The 13,871-nt window shown below is 56.3% G+C and overlaps 2 protein-coding genes across 2 annotated transcripts; one reads left to right on the forward strand and one right to left on the reverse strand.

The window, feature by feature from the left end:
- Nucleotides 1–910: 910 nt before the first annotated feature.
- Nucleotides 911–5,628, forward strand: TESK1 (testis associated actin remodelling kinase 1). Its single transcript, XM_025432885.3, has 10 exons — nt 911–1,518; nt 1,631–1,752; nt 1,883–1,931; nt 2,455–2,601; nt 2,929–3,011; nt 3,188–3,278; nt 3,533–3,616; nt 3,769–3,858; nt 4,000–4,114; nt 4,448–5,628. The coding sequence occupies exons 1-10, from the start codon at nt 1,300–1,302 to the stop codon at nt 5,332–5,334; spliced, it is 1,887 nt and encodes a 628-aa protein (XP_025288670.3). The 5' UTR covers nt 911–1,299; the 3' UTR covers nt 5,335–5,628.
- On the reverse strand, nt 5,564–13,389 carry CD72 (CD72 molecule). Its single transcript, XM_025432886.3, has 9 exons — nt 13,160–13,389; nt 12,966–13,073; nt 12,237–12,308; nt 11,601–11,690; nt 10,721–11,056; nt 7,796–7,947; nt 7,053–7,171; nt 6,193–6,339; nt 5,564–5,914 (listed from the first exon to the last, which is right to left on the reverse strand). The coding sequence occupies exons 1-8, from the start codon at nt 13,239–13,241 to the stop codon at nt 6,198–6,200; spliced, it is 1,101 nt and encodes a 366-aa protein (XP_025288671.3). The 5' UTR covers nt 13,242–13,389; the 3' UTR covers nt 5,564–5,914; nt 6,193–6,197.
- Between the last annotated feature and the right edge of the window lie 482 nt (nt 13,390–13,871).

The following is a 13,871-nucleotide window of genomic DNA, read 5'->3' on the forward strand; positions in this document are numbered from 1 at the left end:
GGGAGGAGCCACGTTGAGAGGAGGGGTCACAAAGACCGGTGGCGTCTCTCTGAGAGGTGGGGTCTCGTTGTGAGGGAGGAACACACAGAGGAGGGACGTCGCCGGGAGGGGTCCCGGCGCCGCTGACGGCGGCTCTCTCTGGAGAAACGGTCGCCCTGCGGGGAGGGGTCTCACTGAGGGAAGGGGAAGGGCCCCTCGGGGGGCGGGGCTTCTGCTGAGGGGCGGGACCCCACGGAAGGAGGGGCTTCCGGGCAGGTGGAGGCTTCTCTGCCGAGAGATAGGGCCGTTTGCTGGAAAGAGTAAGGGGAAGGTTCGGGCCGGGTGGTCACCGGGCGGATACCCCTCTGCTCCTTTGAACTGTGTTCCAGGGAGGCAGGATGGAGTAGGGAGGTGTGCGGGGCCACACCGGGGACGGACTGGCCACAGGCTCGCGAGGGCATCGGAGCCGCCCGAGAGGGGCAAAGGTGTCCGGGAATCCAGAGGCGCAGGGGTGGAGACCTGGGAGATGGGCAGGCCGGGCCAGAGCGGGGGCCGGGAAGGCAGGCAGGCTGCTGGGCTCCCTCCGACCGTGGCTGGCCCGGAAGGGGCTACTTTTCTGCCCCGCTGGTCCACGGAGCCCAGGAATCCGGCGGCGTCCTGAGCCCGGCTCTCAAGTCCGTGGCCTGAGGGTGGGAAGAGAGAAAGGGCAGCTGGAAGACACCCGAGCCGCGCGTACGCGCAACCAGCCCGTAATTTCCTTCAGCCATTTAGCTCGGGCCTGAACTCTCTTGGCCCCAACGTCCCAGACCCGCTCGCCTAGGGTGTCGCGGTCACCGCTTGCGGGGTGCCTACCTGAGGGGGCGTGGCCGCTGCCCGGGGGCCGGGCTGGAAGGAGTTAAGCGGAGGCCCGGCTCAGCCCCGCCCCCGGCAGGCCGCGGAGCCTGAGCCCCAGCGGCGAAGCGGAGCAGCGGCCGCCCGCCCGCCCGCCAGCCCGCCCGCCTCCGCCTGCGGGGAGCCCGCCCGCCGCCCGCCGCCCGCCGCCCGCCTGCCCGCCGGCGCCCAGGAGAGCCGCCGCCACCGCCCGGCCCAGGCCCAGGCCCAGGCCCTACGCAGAGCGAAGCGGAGCGGCGTCTACCCGGGCCCTGCAAGCCGGCGCGGCGGGGGCGGGCCCAAGATCTTCCGCGGATCTTCCATTCTCCAGGGCGGGAGCGGGAGCCCCGGCGTCCGGGATCGGGCTGGGCGCACGCCCATGGCAAGCGCGGCCTGCCCGGGCCCCGGGGACCCTGCCATGTGAGGCAGGCCCGGGCTGGGGGCCCGGCCATGGCCGGGGAACGGCCCCCACTGCGGGGCCCTGGGCCAGGGCCCGGAGAGGCGCCGGGGGAGGGGCCCCCGGGGCCGGGGGGCACGGGTGGAGGCCCTGGCCGGGGCCGCCCCTCCTCCTACCGGGCTCTCCGCAGCGCCGTGTCCAGCCTGGCGCGCGTGGACGATTTCCACTGCGCCGAAAAGATCGGGGCCGGCTTCTTCTCTGAGGTCTATAAGGTAGGATCAGCAGAGAGGGCAGAGGGGCGGGACCGAGCCTTAGACGGGAGGCTGGAACTAGGGGACCCAGACCCGGACACCCCGCGCGACCTGGCGGATCTGCCGTCCCCAGGTTAGGCACCGACAGTCAGGGCAAGTCATGGTGCTGAAAATGAACAGACTCCCCAGTAACCGAGGAAACACGCTACGGGAGGTGCAGCTGATGAACCGGCTCCGACACCCCAACATCCTAAGGTGAGCGGCCCCGGCCGCTTGCTGAGAAGCTTGCTGGGAGAAGAGGAAAGATCCCGCGGGAAAAGCGGGAACTGTAGAGGGGCCTGGACTCTTAACAGTCTACCCTTCTATCTTCCCCATCCCCTTCCAGGTTCATGGGGGTCTGTGTGCACCAGGGGCAGCTGCACGCTCTTACAGAGGTGAGGATGGGCCCGGAAGGAGGGGACCACCACCACCACCACCACCACCACCACCACCACCGCCACCACCTAGGGGGGAGAGAGTCAGGGCCAAGTGCATCTACAGAGGAATAATGAGAGGCAGCAGGACCTCCTCCCATGAGAGGCTTCCCTGAACTTCCCTTTGGGCTAACCACAAATAAAATGCCTCAGTTGGTTACATTCTCTATGTGTGCTCTAACAGTGCTGTCCAACAGAACTTTCCACAGTGATGAAAATGTTCTACAGCTGCATGTGGCAGTAGAAATATGACTAGTGTGGCTGAGGAACTAAATGTTTAATTTTATTTGAACTTAATAATTTAAACAGTTGTTCATGTCTTGGACAGGACAGCCCTAGAAGATGAGTGGGGAGGGACCTTAGAGCACAGACTCACCCTTCTGACCTTTGCGATCCTCCTGAGTGTCCTCTGACTTACAAGTGGGAGACCTAGAGTACAGATGGAAATCTTGACACTCATTCTTCATCTCCTTCTATGCCCCAGTATATGAATGGGGGGACCCTGGAACAGCTGCTCAGCTCCCCGGAACCTCTATCCTGGCCTGTCAGGCTCCGCCTGGCTCTGGACATTGCCCGTGGCCTGCGGTACCTGCATGCCAAAGGTGTATTCCACCGAGACCTAACATCCAAGGTAGGCTGGCCAGGTGAATAGAGGCATGAAAGGGATTTGAGACTGTTACACTATAACTGGCCCCCTGATGTTGGAATGTGGATAGTAGACAAGTTACGATGTTGGAGTAACAAGGCACTGGAGAATGGGGACTGGGGGGGAGGGAGCTCTGAGGGGCTAAGCATGCTATGTTTGAAGTGATAATATTGAAAGATTGGGGTACACTGGAGAACTGGGAGGTCAGAGAGAGTTGAGGTTACTCTGGAGTGATAGGGCTTTAGGGTATATATACTAGGAGATCAGAGAACAGAAGGTGATGGGTATGTGGGGATGCTATGTGTATGTCAGAACTGTCTGATACGACGGGAAGACCGAGGCTTCACGGCTGTTGTGGGTGACTTCGGGCTGGCTGAAAAGATTCCTGTGTATAGGTGAGGTGAATGCTCCTGTGCCCCCCCAAAAAAAACTTTCTAGAAGGTCCCTATCTAAGTGAAGCCCCCAGAGACAGTTCCTTTGGAGTGGGGAGGGGGCTGACCTCATCCCCTTTTGTTTAGGGGGGGGGTGTCTGAGTGGGATGTTTCTGATCACTCTGCCCCTACCCCTGCAGGGAAGGGGCAAGAAAGGAGCCATTGGCTGTGGTAGGTTCTCCATACTGGATGGCTCCAGAGGTGTTGCGGGGTGAGCTGTATGATGAGAAGGTAAGACATCAAGCCTTCAGATTCCAAGGCCTTCCAGGGACCCTTGAGATACTTTTATAAGGCCCCATCCCAAGTTCTTTAACAGCCATACTGAATATTTAGGAGACCCCCAAACCCCCCCCCCCTCAGCCCCTCATAGGCACCTCTCCAACACATGAAACCAGCAAGACTTCCCCCAAATTCTGGCATATTCTGACAAAATCCTGACATGAAAACTATCAGTTCCTCCCAATGACATTCTCTCCTCTTCCCAGGCCGATGTCTTTGCATTTGGGATTGTCCTCTGTGAGCTCATCGCGAGAGTACCTGCAGACCCGGATTACCTGCCCCGAACTGAGGTGAATGATGTCTCCAGGTTTGAAAAGGAGGCACGCCAGACTGGGCAGCTCTTAACCAAGGAGGGTTCCCTGGAGGTTGAGGTCCTGATTGGGGGTCAGAAGGAGAACCCAAGGGAGGCAGACTTGAAGGCTCCGCCTCTCTGTTCCTGCAGGACTTTGGCCTGGACGTGCCTGCTTTCCGGACCCTGGTGGGGGATGACTGCCCGCTACCCTTCCTGCTCCTGGCCATCCATTGCTGCAGTGTAAGAGCCTCACTCTCTTTCTGCCCACCACCCCCATCCGTCAGTTGGCAAGGCTTTCCTGCTCCAGGTGGTGGGAGGAAAATGTAGAGACCTTCTTTTGGAGGAGCATTGAATGAAGCTATCCCTGTTTCCACCCATCAGATGGAACCTAGCACTCGTGCTCCCTTCACCGAGATCACCCAGCACCTGGAATGGATCCTGGAGCAGCTGCCTGAGCCAGCCCCTGTCCCCAGGGCTCCCCTGACACACAATCAGAGTAAGTGAGCATGACCCTGACCCAACTGAATTCCTTTTGCCTCTCTTCCTTAGAATTCAAGGAATTAAGACTACGTGTATTTGAGTTGAGAAGTGGGAGTGGTGAAAGGATATCTCAAATAAGACATTTTCAAATTCTAGAGCCAAGGGAGGGAAGAAGGAAAGAAGAGGTAAGGGAGGGCTAGAGGTGACATCCCCCCCTCTCCCCGTCCAGAGTACCCAGTGGGACTCCCTCTTATAAGCTCTAGTCCCACCAACCTCCTGGTGAATAATGAGGCCTCAAGGAGCTACAATGAATGCTGAGAACAGTAACCACAAACTTCTCTGTTTACAGGGTCTGTTTCAAGAGGGGGTCCCTCAGCCACACTTCCTAGGCCAGACCCCCGGCTTTCCCGAAGCCGGTCAGACCTCTTCCTGCCCCCATCACCAGAATCACCCCCCAGCTGGGGGGACAATCTGACTCGAGTCAACCCCTTCTCACTCCGGGAAGACCTCAGGGGAGGCAAGATCAAGCTGTTGGACACACCCAGCAAGCCAGTTGCCCCCCTGCCCCTTGTACCGCCATCACCACTGCCCTCCATGCAGCTGCCCTCAGTGACCGCTCCAGAGACCCTGGTCCAGCCTGGGACACCTGCCCGTCGCTGCCGCTCACTACCATCATCCCCTGAGCTTCCCCGACGTATGGAGACAGCACTGCCAGGTCCTGGCCCTCCCACTGTGGGCCCCTCGGCTGAAGAAAGAATGGAGTGTGAGGGCAGTAGCCCTGAGCCAGAACCCCCAGGACCGGCTCCCCAGCTGCCCCTGGCCGTGGCCACAGACAACTTCATCAGCACTTGTTCCTCGGCCTCCCAGCCCTGGTCCCCTAGACCAGGACCTGCCCTTAACAACAACCCCCCAGCTGTGGTGGTCAGCTCCCCGCAAGGCTGGGCTGGGGAGCCGTGGAACCGGGCCCAGCATAGCCTTCCCCGGGCAGCGGCCCTGGAGCGGACAGAGCCCTCGCCGCCCCCTTCAGCTCCCCGGGAGTCTGATGAGGGGCTGCCTTGCCCCGGCTGCTGTCTTGGCCCTTTCAGCTTTGGCTTCCTATCCATGTGCCCTCGCCCCACACCAGCTGTTGCCCGCTACCGCAACCTGAACTGTGAGGCGGGCAGTCTCCTCTGCCACCGAGGGCACCACGCCAAGCCTCCCACACCCGGTCTGCAGCTGCCTGGGGCACGCTCTTAGCGGTGGGGCCTGTGGTCTCTGGCCTCCAACCTTGGCCTTCAGGATGCCCCGTGAGGACAGAGCACACACATTGGATGGTGCCAGCCCCAGATGGGCTGACCGCCTCCTCTCCCCACATAGAGGAACCTCAGCATGGACTCACGAGACAGAACATTTCCTCTCTGGCCCCTGGGCTTGCTCTCCCGTGGGCGATCACTGAACCAGACAAAGCATTGCTGACACATGAGACTAACACGTGCAAATTATTTAAAAATATTTCAATAAAACTGCCTGGCTGGCTCCGGGCTGCCCTTATCCACTCAGCCCATGCGCCCTCCTCCACCCTCCCTGCAAGTCCACAATGGGAAATTCCTCGGGAGGCCAAAATCTCTTCTGGAGACTTCTTCACCCAGTTCCCAAAGCACTCCAGTTTCTGGGATGGGATTTCAAGCAGACAGCAGGCTGGCTAGGAGTGTTGGGCATGGATCAGCCCTTGGCTGGGCACTGTCCAGGCAGAGTGGGGGCATGCTGGAGGGAGATGATCTTAGGGTGTGCAGATGGCAGTCGGGTGAGGGCCACAGGCTCTTGTTGGCATAAGTACCTGTAAGAGTAAGGCGTCAGTGAGCTCAATGGTTGTTGCTAAGGACACATCCAGCTCATCCCACCTCCCTGGACAGCCACATTGGCAGCCTCCCAGTGGTTCTAAGCCTTCCCTGCCCAACCTCCCCCCCCCCCCGCCCCCGCCCCCACCAAACAGACCGAGATTCTGAAGGCGGTAGAGGTGACCAGCTCTCTTGGGCATAAATTTTACCCCTGCTCTGAGTCCCTTTCCCTGCCTGCTCCCCAACTCCAATGACTCAGTGGATCCCTCATGCTTACCCAACTCAGGTCAAAATGTGGTCCTCATCCGGATGCTTGAAAGCTGCCATCTCACAGATGCAGGGAAGAAGAGAAGTACAGACCTCCGGCAGCATTTTTAGCCGACTACTTTGTACCTTGTAACATCTTGAGACTTGACCATAATACCTAAAGGGTGGTGAGGTAGAACTGGGATAAGCTCTGCCCCCCCACCCAAGCCCACCCTCCCTTTTCTCCCCTTGCCCTGCGTTAAACACCATGAAGTCCTAACCCGCCTTGCCTGCCTAAGGCCTCATTTGAGTGTGGTTCAGGGACAGATGTCTACTCTAACCCAAAGAGGCTTTGGGCCTGGGGGAAGGAAAAATCACCTAAGATCTTAAAAATGGAAACTCCAGTTGGGGAATGTAGATGACTCCCCTGTCTCAGGGTCCCTGGAGTTGATCTTCAAAGTTGCCTCACTGCTCCCTACCTCACCTAAGGCAACTCTAGTCCCCCGAGAGGCCCTGACTGAGAAGGTGCCACCTCAGTTTGGGTAGCCTTGTCAATGGATGGGAAGTTAGAATGCCAGGGTTTATGAGCTATGAAGTCCTAGCTAAAGCCTCAGCTGCTTCAAGACAAAAATGATGTGGGTCCCAACCTAGTAACTTAAAAAAAAAAAGTACCTGAGACTGCCAGGTACTGGGGAGGGGACAGTGAATAAGACTGTCCTAAAGAGTTATTAAGTAAAGGAAAAGGATTAGTAGGTAATTACAATATTGATTTGCGAAAGAATTTTGGGGGTAGGACCTCCCAAAACTTTGGGAGCAGAAGGGGAATCTCATTGCTATGTCTTTATGAAGGAATTATGAGTTGAATATTCCCAGGAGTCCTAACAGACTTACCCAGAGCCTCTTTTATTGTCAACCTGCTGCCACTTCTTAAGAAAGCTGTGAACAACCCAAAATGAACCAGGCGGACTAATTTGTGTCAACATCTTCCACGCTCTGTTGCCGTATGCAATCTGAGGGGCGATTCAGAGAGACAAGAGGTATGTAGAGAATGATGAGGAATATTCCAGTGGATGGGGGACAGCATAGGATGGAGGGGATGTGGGCTGATGGACGAAAATGAACACTATAAGGAGGTCCCTGAGCTTTGACAAGAGGACTGTCTCTGTCTGACATGCATAACATCACCTCATCGGTGACCTGTCCCTGCTGCCTTCAAGTGCCACCTTGCAGATGCAGGCTGGCCCTTCAGTTCACCTTGCTGCTGGGTAAGAATTTCTGCTAGTCTTTGAAGGGGAGTCCTTCTGTGGGCTGCTCTGATCATAAGGAGCCAATCCCTACAATCCAGCCCACCAGATATGGGATCTCTCTGCTTGAGAGGCCAAGAGAGTCAAAGAATCTGTTAAACAGCCCTGTAGTGTTGACCAGAAAGCCAAGGTGAGAAACAGGTTAAAGTAAAGAAGGTTCATGAGCTTCAACTCTCGTGCCAACTCCAGTCAGTTGGTAGGGGCTGCCTGGAGCAGTGTGCTGAGAAGCTGCACAGAAAAGGGACGCATGCAATGCCATTCCTGACTCAATGACATCTACCCCTTTACTTCACAGTACCCACTACAGTCTGCCAGTAAGGGTATGCTTACCGGATGAGAATAAACATAACTTTCACTGAATTCAGCCAGGTCAGAGGACAGGGATTTACAGTGATTTCGGCTCTCCTCCCAACTTCTCTCCGTATATGAGATGTAAAAGCAACTCCTCTCATTCAGTATCCATCCCATGGGACAGCAGTTGTCTACAAACCAGAGAGAATGTGACAGCACAGCCCAGACCCGAAGGGAGATCTCTCTGTTTGGGAGGAGACTGACGACCCTGCAATCTGGTCGCTAACAGTGCCCACCTTGGTCTAATCCCAGCATCTTCACTCATTCCTAGCCCTTCGTCTTTGCGGATCTGTATTGGGCCTCCCCTGGTAATCCCATTCCTATGCAGATTTAGTAAAAGTCTTTAATATTCACAACAGCACTCCTTAACAACAGTCTGAGGGGTTTATCTTAATAGGGTGGTGATACTATTCTCAATTTCTGAATGATTGCAGTCCCCTCACCCCCTACACTTTGGCTGGCTTCACCTGGGCCGCCCCATAAGTGTTCATCAGCCTCTTATTCATCTCAGGAGCTCCTTACAGCATTCCTCACTGCATATTCGAAACTTGCCCACACCCTCCAAGTTGCCAGCCACCTCCTTCCCCCTCTCTCCACTCTTCCACAAGTAATAACTTTGGTTCTTGTACTGCTGAAATCGTCAGACACTTGATGTGAACTCTCTCCATTTCCCTCCCTTCCACCTCAAAATCCAACTCTTCTCTGTTCCTGATTATCTCTAAGCAATAAACATCCCTCTTACCCTCATAGCCCATACCCCAATCTGAGCTCCTCATCCCAACCCACATCTCTCATTGCTTTGTTCCATGAGTCCTACCTGTGTCACTCAAAGATCCTTCCTTCCCCAGCTCCCTCTCTTCTATCTACATTTTCTCATGTCCTCGCCCAGCTACCCTCTTGAGTTTCTGTCCTATGGCAACTAAAAAGAATACAAAGTCAGTGTGGCCAAATGAAAGAGGGTGAAGGGTAAGTGGCATGCTGAAAGATAGGCAGGGATCTTGGAAGCCAGGCCAAGGATTTTCTTATTTTCATATTACCAGGAAGAGTAAGTCAATGTTGGGTTTTACATAGAGGAATTTTGTTATTGGCTATATTCCAAGTGTTTGGGCACAGTGCTGGACATATATAGTGTGCATTCCATAACTTTTGATGTGATTAATTAACTGGAATGACATGATCAGATTTTCGTTTTGAAAGGACTGCCCTGGCTGCCACATGAAAAGTGGATGGGGGGATCCCTGGGTGGCGCAGCGGTTTGGCGCCTGCCTTTGGCCCAGGGCGCGATCCTGGAGACCCGGGATCGAATCCCACGTCAGGCTCCCCGTGCATGGAGCCTGCTTCTCCTTCTGCCTGTGTCTCTGCCTCTCTCTCTCTCTCTCTCTGTGACTATCATAAATTAAAAAAAAAAAAAAAAAAGATTTAAAAAGAAAAGTGGATGGGGACGGCAGGGGTGAGGATGGGGGTGGAGAGGGATGTTTAGGAGAAATGATGCAGCAAGTTGTTGCCTTTATCCTTGCAAAAGATGAGGGTGAGCAAAAATGTGAATGGACATATAGATTCGGTGGTGAAAAATGGAGGGAATTTTTCTGACAGAGTAAGGCACCTGCTGAAAGTGACAGAGAGGATGGTAGGGTAAGGAGCCATCATAGAGAGCAAGCCGAGCACTGCACAGCTTCTGAGCAGCACTGAGCAACTGGCTGAGGTTGAGGCTAGCGTTTTGGCGGCACCAAGCAAATGCTTGCACAATGTGGAACACTTGGGTGCAGGCCTGGGCAAGGTGGGCAGTTCATCCAGAGCTGAGATTGCCAGTCTGTGCACCAGGACAACAGAAAAAATGAGTGGTTGAAGTGGTTGAAGTGATGGGTCCCAGAAGCCAAGATGGGTGGAGAGAAGTGACAGCTGATGCAAAGCGAAGAAATGGGAGATGTGGGTTGGAGGCCTCACTAAGGTTAAAGAAGGTGGGGAAAGCCTGGAGGAGGCAGCTGCAGTCAGCGTGGAGGTCTGAAACCAGCCTTCGAGCAGAAGAGCAGTTCAGGATGCTGAGGGAATGGGGGCAGCGATGCCTGTGACTTAGGGTCAATGAGAATGAGAAGGCTAAAGACATGAGAGCTGGGTGTCTGCACATCATCTCACCGTCTTAAGCCTTGGGGGAGTATCCCAATGCCCCCTGAGCTAGACAGAGCCTAACCTGGACCATAGGTAGCCAGTCCACAAACATTCCAGTCACCTAGGGCCCGGTTCCCTGCCTCAAACCTCAGCCTGCTTCTTGCCCAGCCTCTCCCCTTTTATGCGGCCTCCTCCCTCATCCCCCCCCCCCCCCCCACACACACACACACATACTGCCTGGGCTCCTGCCTTCAAAATAGATGAACTCTCCACCCCAGCTCCCTACCCCACATTACCCCCACCCACCTCATCCTGAGTGCTACCCACGCTTGAGAGCTTTAGCTACCTTGCCCCACCACCAGCCTGCACTTCATCAATCAGTAATTTTTAACCCCTGGGGAATCTCAGATGTAGCGAGAAATAATTAAAGCTACAGACCCTCTTTTTAGAAAAATGTGTAAACAACCAATTTCACAACCCAATTCAGGGGCTTCTCAGATCTTTGACACTGATATCAAGCCATGGGAGACCTGAGTTTGGTGCTTTGGACAGTGTGATCTGCATTGTTGGCTGCCACCCTCCTCCCTCCTGCAGGATCTGCCTTAGAGTTAGGTGAGTCACCCTAAATCTGGAATGCACCTTGATCCTCCTCTCTGTTGGCCACCACTCTCATTTGCTATCCCTTTCCTCAACAACCCAATGGCTCCCTGCCAGATAGACCCCTGCCAGGAGTGTCTCTTCACTTCAATCCATCCCTCACAGCAGACCCTCCCATCTCTCCTCTCCCGGAGCAGATACCTGATAAGGGGCATCTGAATAAGAGCTTCAGTGTGTCCTGAAAGCTGCTCAGCCTCTGCTCCAAGGTCTTCCTTTGCTCCTCCTCACTTTGCAAGGCCTCCTTTGTCTTCTCCCTCTCAGACTGGCAGGCCTGTAACTGCTCTTGGGTGGCCTGGCAAACCCTCTGTTCCTCCTGTAGTGCTTCCTGACTCTGGGCTAGTTCCCTCCTGGACCCCTGTAGATCCTCTTCCCTCTTCCCCAACTGGGTTATCTTCAGGTGGAGCTGCTGCCTTAGGCTGCTGTTAGTGGTTTCCAGAACCCTGTTGGTCTGCTGGAGCTGCTGAGAAACCTGCAGATCTGTTCGGCCATAATGAGAGATTTGAAGAACATCTTCTTCAGCTATGCCCTGGTACCCTGACTCTTCAGCGTCAGTCCTTTTTCTGCTTCTTTTTTTTTTTTTAAAGATTTATTTATTTATTTATTCATGATAGACACAGAGATTGAGAGAGAGGCAGAGACACAGGAGGAGGGAGAAGCAGGCTCCACGCCGGGAGCCCGAGGCAGGACTCGATCCCAGGACTCCAGGATCGCGCCCTGGGCCAAAGGCAGGCACCAAACCGCTGAGTAACCCAGGGATCCCCGTTTTTCTGCTTCTTGCAAATTTTTGCATAACAGGCTGAAATGTAAGATCTGACTGCCTAAAGCTTAAGGAGGTACTGGGTTAGGTAAGGACAATTTAGGAAGACATGGCACTCTAAAACAGACCTGGCTGGAAACCAGACAAAAAGCTAAGCATGTAGTGGTAGTGACTGGGCCCTGCCCAGAGGAAGGGCAGCTGTTGGGGAGAGTAGGGGAGAATATTGCTCAGGGTACATGGGCAGTGGGGGACAGTCATACTCACAGTGCACTCCCAGGCAGATGGTGGCCACCCCCAACAGCAGGCAGGTGAGGAGCAGGCCAAGAAAGAGGTACTGCATACAGGCTGCACGGCCTTAGGGAGACAGTGGGATGAAGGGCAGAGAGCCCCAGGAAAGTTTGTAGGCTGCGGGGCTGGGTGAGTGGGGATATTCACGGGAAAGAGTATCCCTCAGAGGACTGGTGCTGGTATGGTGGGGTTCGTCGGGTCGTGAGTTTCCGCAGGTAGCGGAAGGAAGGTGTTCCAGAATAAGGGCTGGAATCGTTACTGGTAAGGATTGAGGAGCGATACCTGGTGGGATGGGAACAAATCCCAGACGGGGACAGAGGACAGGGGGTATGTGCACGGGGACACCGTAAAGGGGGAGGAGGGAAGATCTGGGTCAACCTGGGGGAATGATACACACGGGTATGGGGGTGAAGGGGCGGGGAGGGGGCCTCGGGGCTGCCCGCCGCGCCCAGAGCGCTGCTCCCCGAGCTCACTCCCGGGAGCCGACCCGCGCACCGCCGGGCCCGGCACCGGCCCAGGCCAGCCCCCCCGCCGCGCGACCCTCGCCGCCCCCCTGCGCTGCCCCGCCCTGCAGCCGGGGGCGCGCGCCGGCGGGGAGGGCCCGCGACTCACCCGCGAGGAGCCGCCCGGCAGCCGGTGACGTCACGGAGCCCCAGGACGCAGTTGGCTGCTCTGCCTGGAGCCCTGCGGACCCGCGGCGACTTGAGTTCGAAGTCGGGAAGCCCCGGGAAATTCCCCTTCTTCCCACCAGCTCCCCCTCTCCCCTTCCCCGGCGCCCCCCCCCCCCCCGCCCCGTCCCCAGTCCGGTCCCGGACGCCTTCGGCGACGTCTGTGATGCTCGGGGACACCCTTAGCACTCTCCGGAGTCCCGCATCTCCCCCAGGACTCCTGTCTCTCCTGGGTCTTACTGCATCCGCTCTCCCGGGACCCCCTCCTTTCCCTCCTGGGTCTCCCCTTAGGTTTCTTTCAGCACTGCCCGCATCCGCGTTTCCCAACCGTCTCCCCAGAAGTGCTCTCATCCCTCTCCCCTACCCTTTCTCTGTCCCGTGACTTCCCGTTTCCCATCCGAATTCATCTCCTCACAGGGGCTGCCCCAATCTCTCCCCGCAGCCCCTGTCACCCCTTTGGGATCTCCACCTTGGCCCTGGGCTCTTTATTCTTCCCTGGCTCCCATTTATCCACGGGTCATTCTTCTCTCTCCTAAGCACCCCCTCCTTTCCCAGGGATATTGTGCCGCCCCCCCACCCCCACCCCAAGGATACCTGGACTCCCAGCTCAAGACACAGACACACGCTCACACAGCCCGCCCGGTCACACACACATTCTCTGGGCTCTCCGTACCTGCTTTGTCTCCTACTCCAGAAGAAGCCAAACTCAAGGGCCCACCTGAGACTGAGGACACTTGTACATTCTCATAGGTAAGCTCCTCATCCTCATCAGTCCCTGGGTCTGAAGAGAGAAATGGTGGAGGTGAGGGTGGGGTCATGAGGGAGCCTGGGGATGCGGAATCAAGGAGATGCCTTGCCCACCCTTACCCTGTCCTAACTGGCTGGAGATGCTTTTCTTCAGGGGAGCCTTCACGAACCGCAGGTCTGCATAGGTGATGGCCTCAGCCATTGCCCTGAGCAACCCGGCTCCCACCCGTCTACCCTTTCTTCCACCAGCCCCAGAGCTTCCCACTCTCCCCTCTGTCCCTTCACACTCGGAGGCTCTGTCTTCCTTCTGTGACTGCACAGCTTAGTGCTTTACCCTCTGACTTCCAGTTGCAAAAGAGGAAGATGTCAGCAAGTGTCAGACACAGATGGGTTCAATGAAGCATATGGCATCCTTGAGCCTCTGCCAGAGGGACAGGGGATGGGAAACTGAAGTCCAGAACATGGGGTTGCAGCATGGAGGTGTCACTGGATCACTATTCAGGCCCATCCCTGTGTCCTGCCTGTGCTCCCCCTTCATGCACCCCAGACCCGCTTTGGCAGCGCTGGGCTCTAAATACTTGTCCTCCTGGTCATCTACCCTGATTTGCCCTATGCTGCTCTGTCCATGGGCTTATCTATGTGTTGTCAGAGCTCTTTGGTGCCTGACTAAACCCAGAGGATCTCCCCAGTCATTGCTGCAGAGTGGAGCTCCAGCCTCCACATCATATTGGAGGGGTCCTAGTGTGGAGCCCTTGCTCCTCATCATCCTGGGGTTCCCAGCAGGTATGGGTTCCCAGAAAGGGGCCCTCGATTTGGTGGAGCTCATTTCCCT

Source organism: Canis lupus, chromosome 11 (assembly GCF_003254725.2).
Source record: "Canis lupus dingo isolate Sandy chromosome 11, ASM325472v2, whole genome shotgun sequence".
In the NCBI taxonomy this organism is placed as follows: Eukaryota; Metazoa; Chordata; class Mammalia; order Carnivora; family Canidae; genus Canis; species Canis lupus.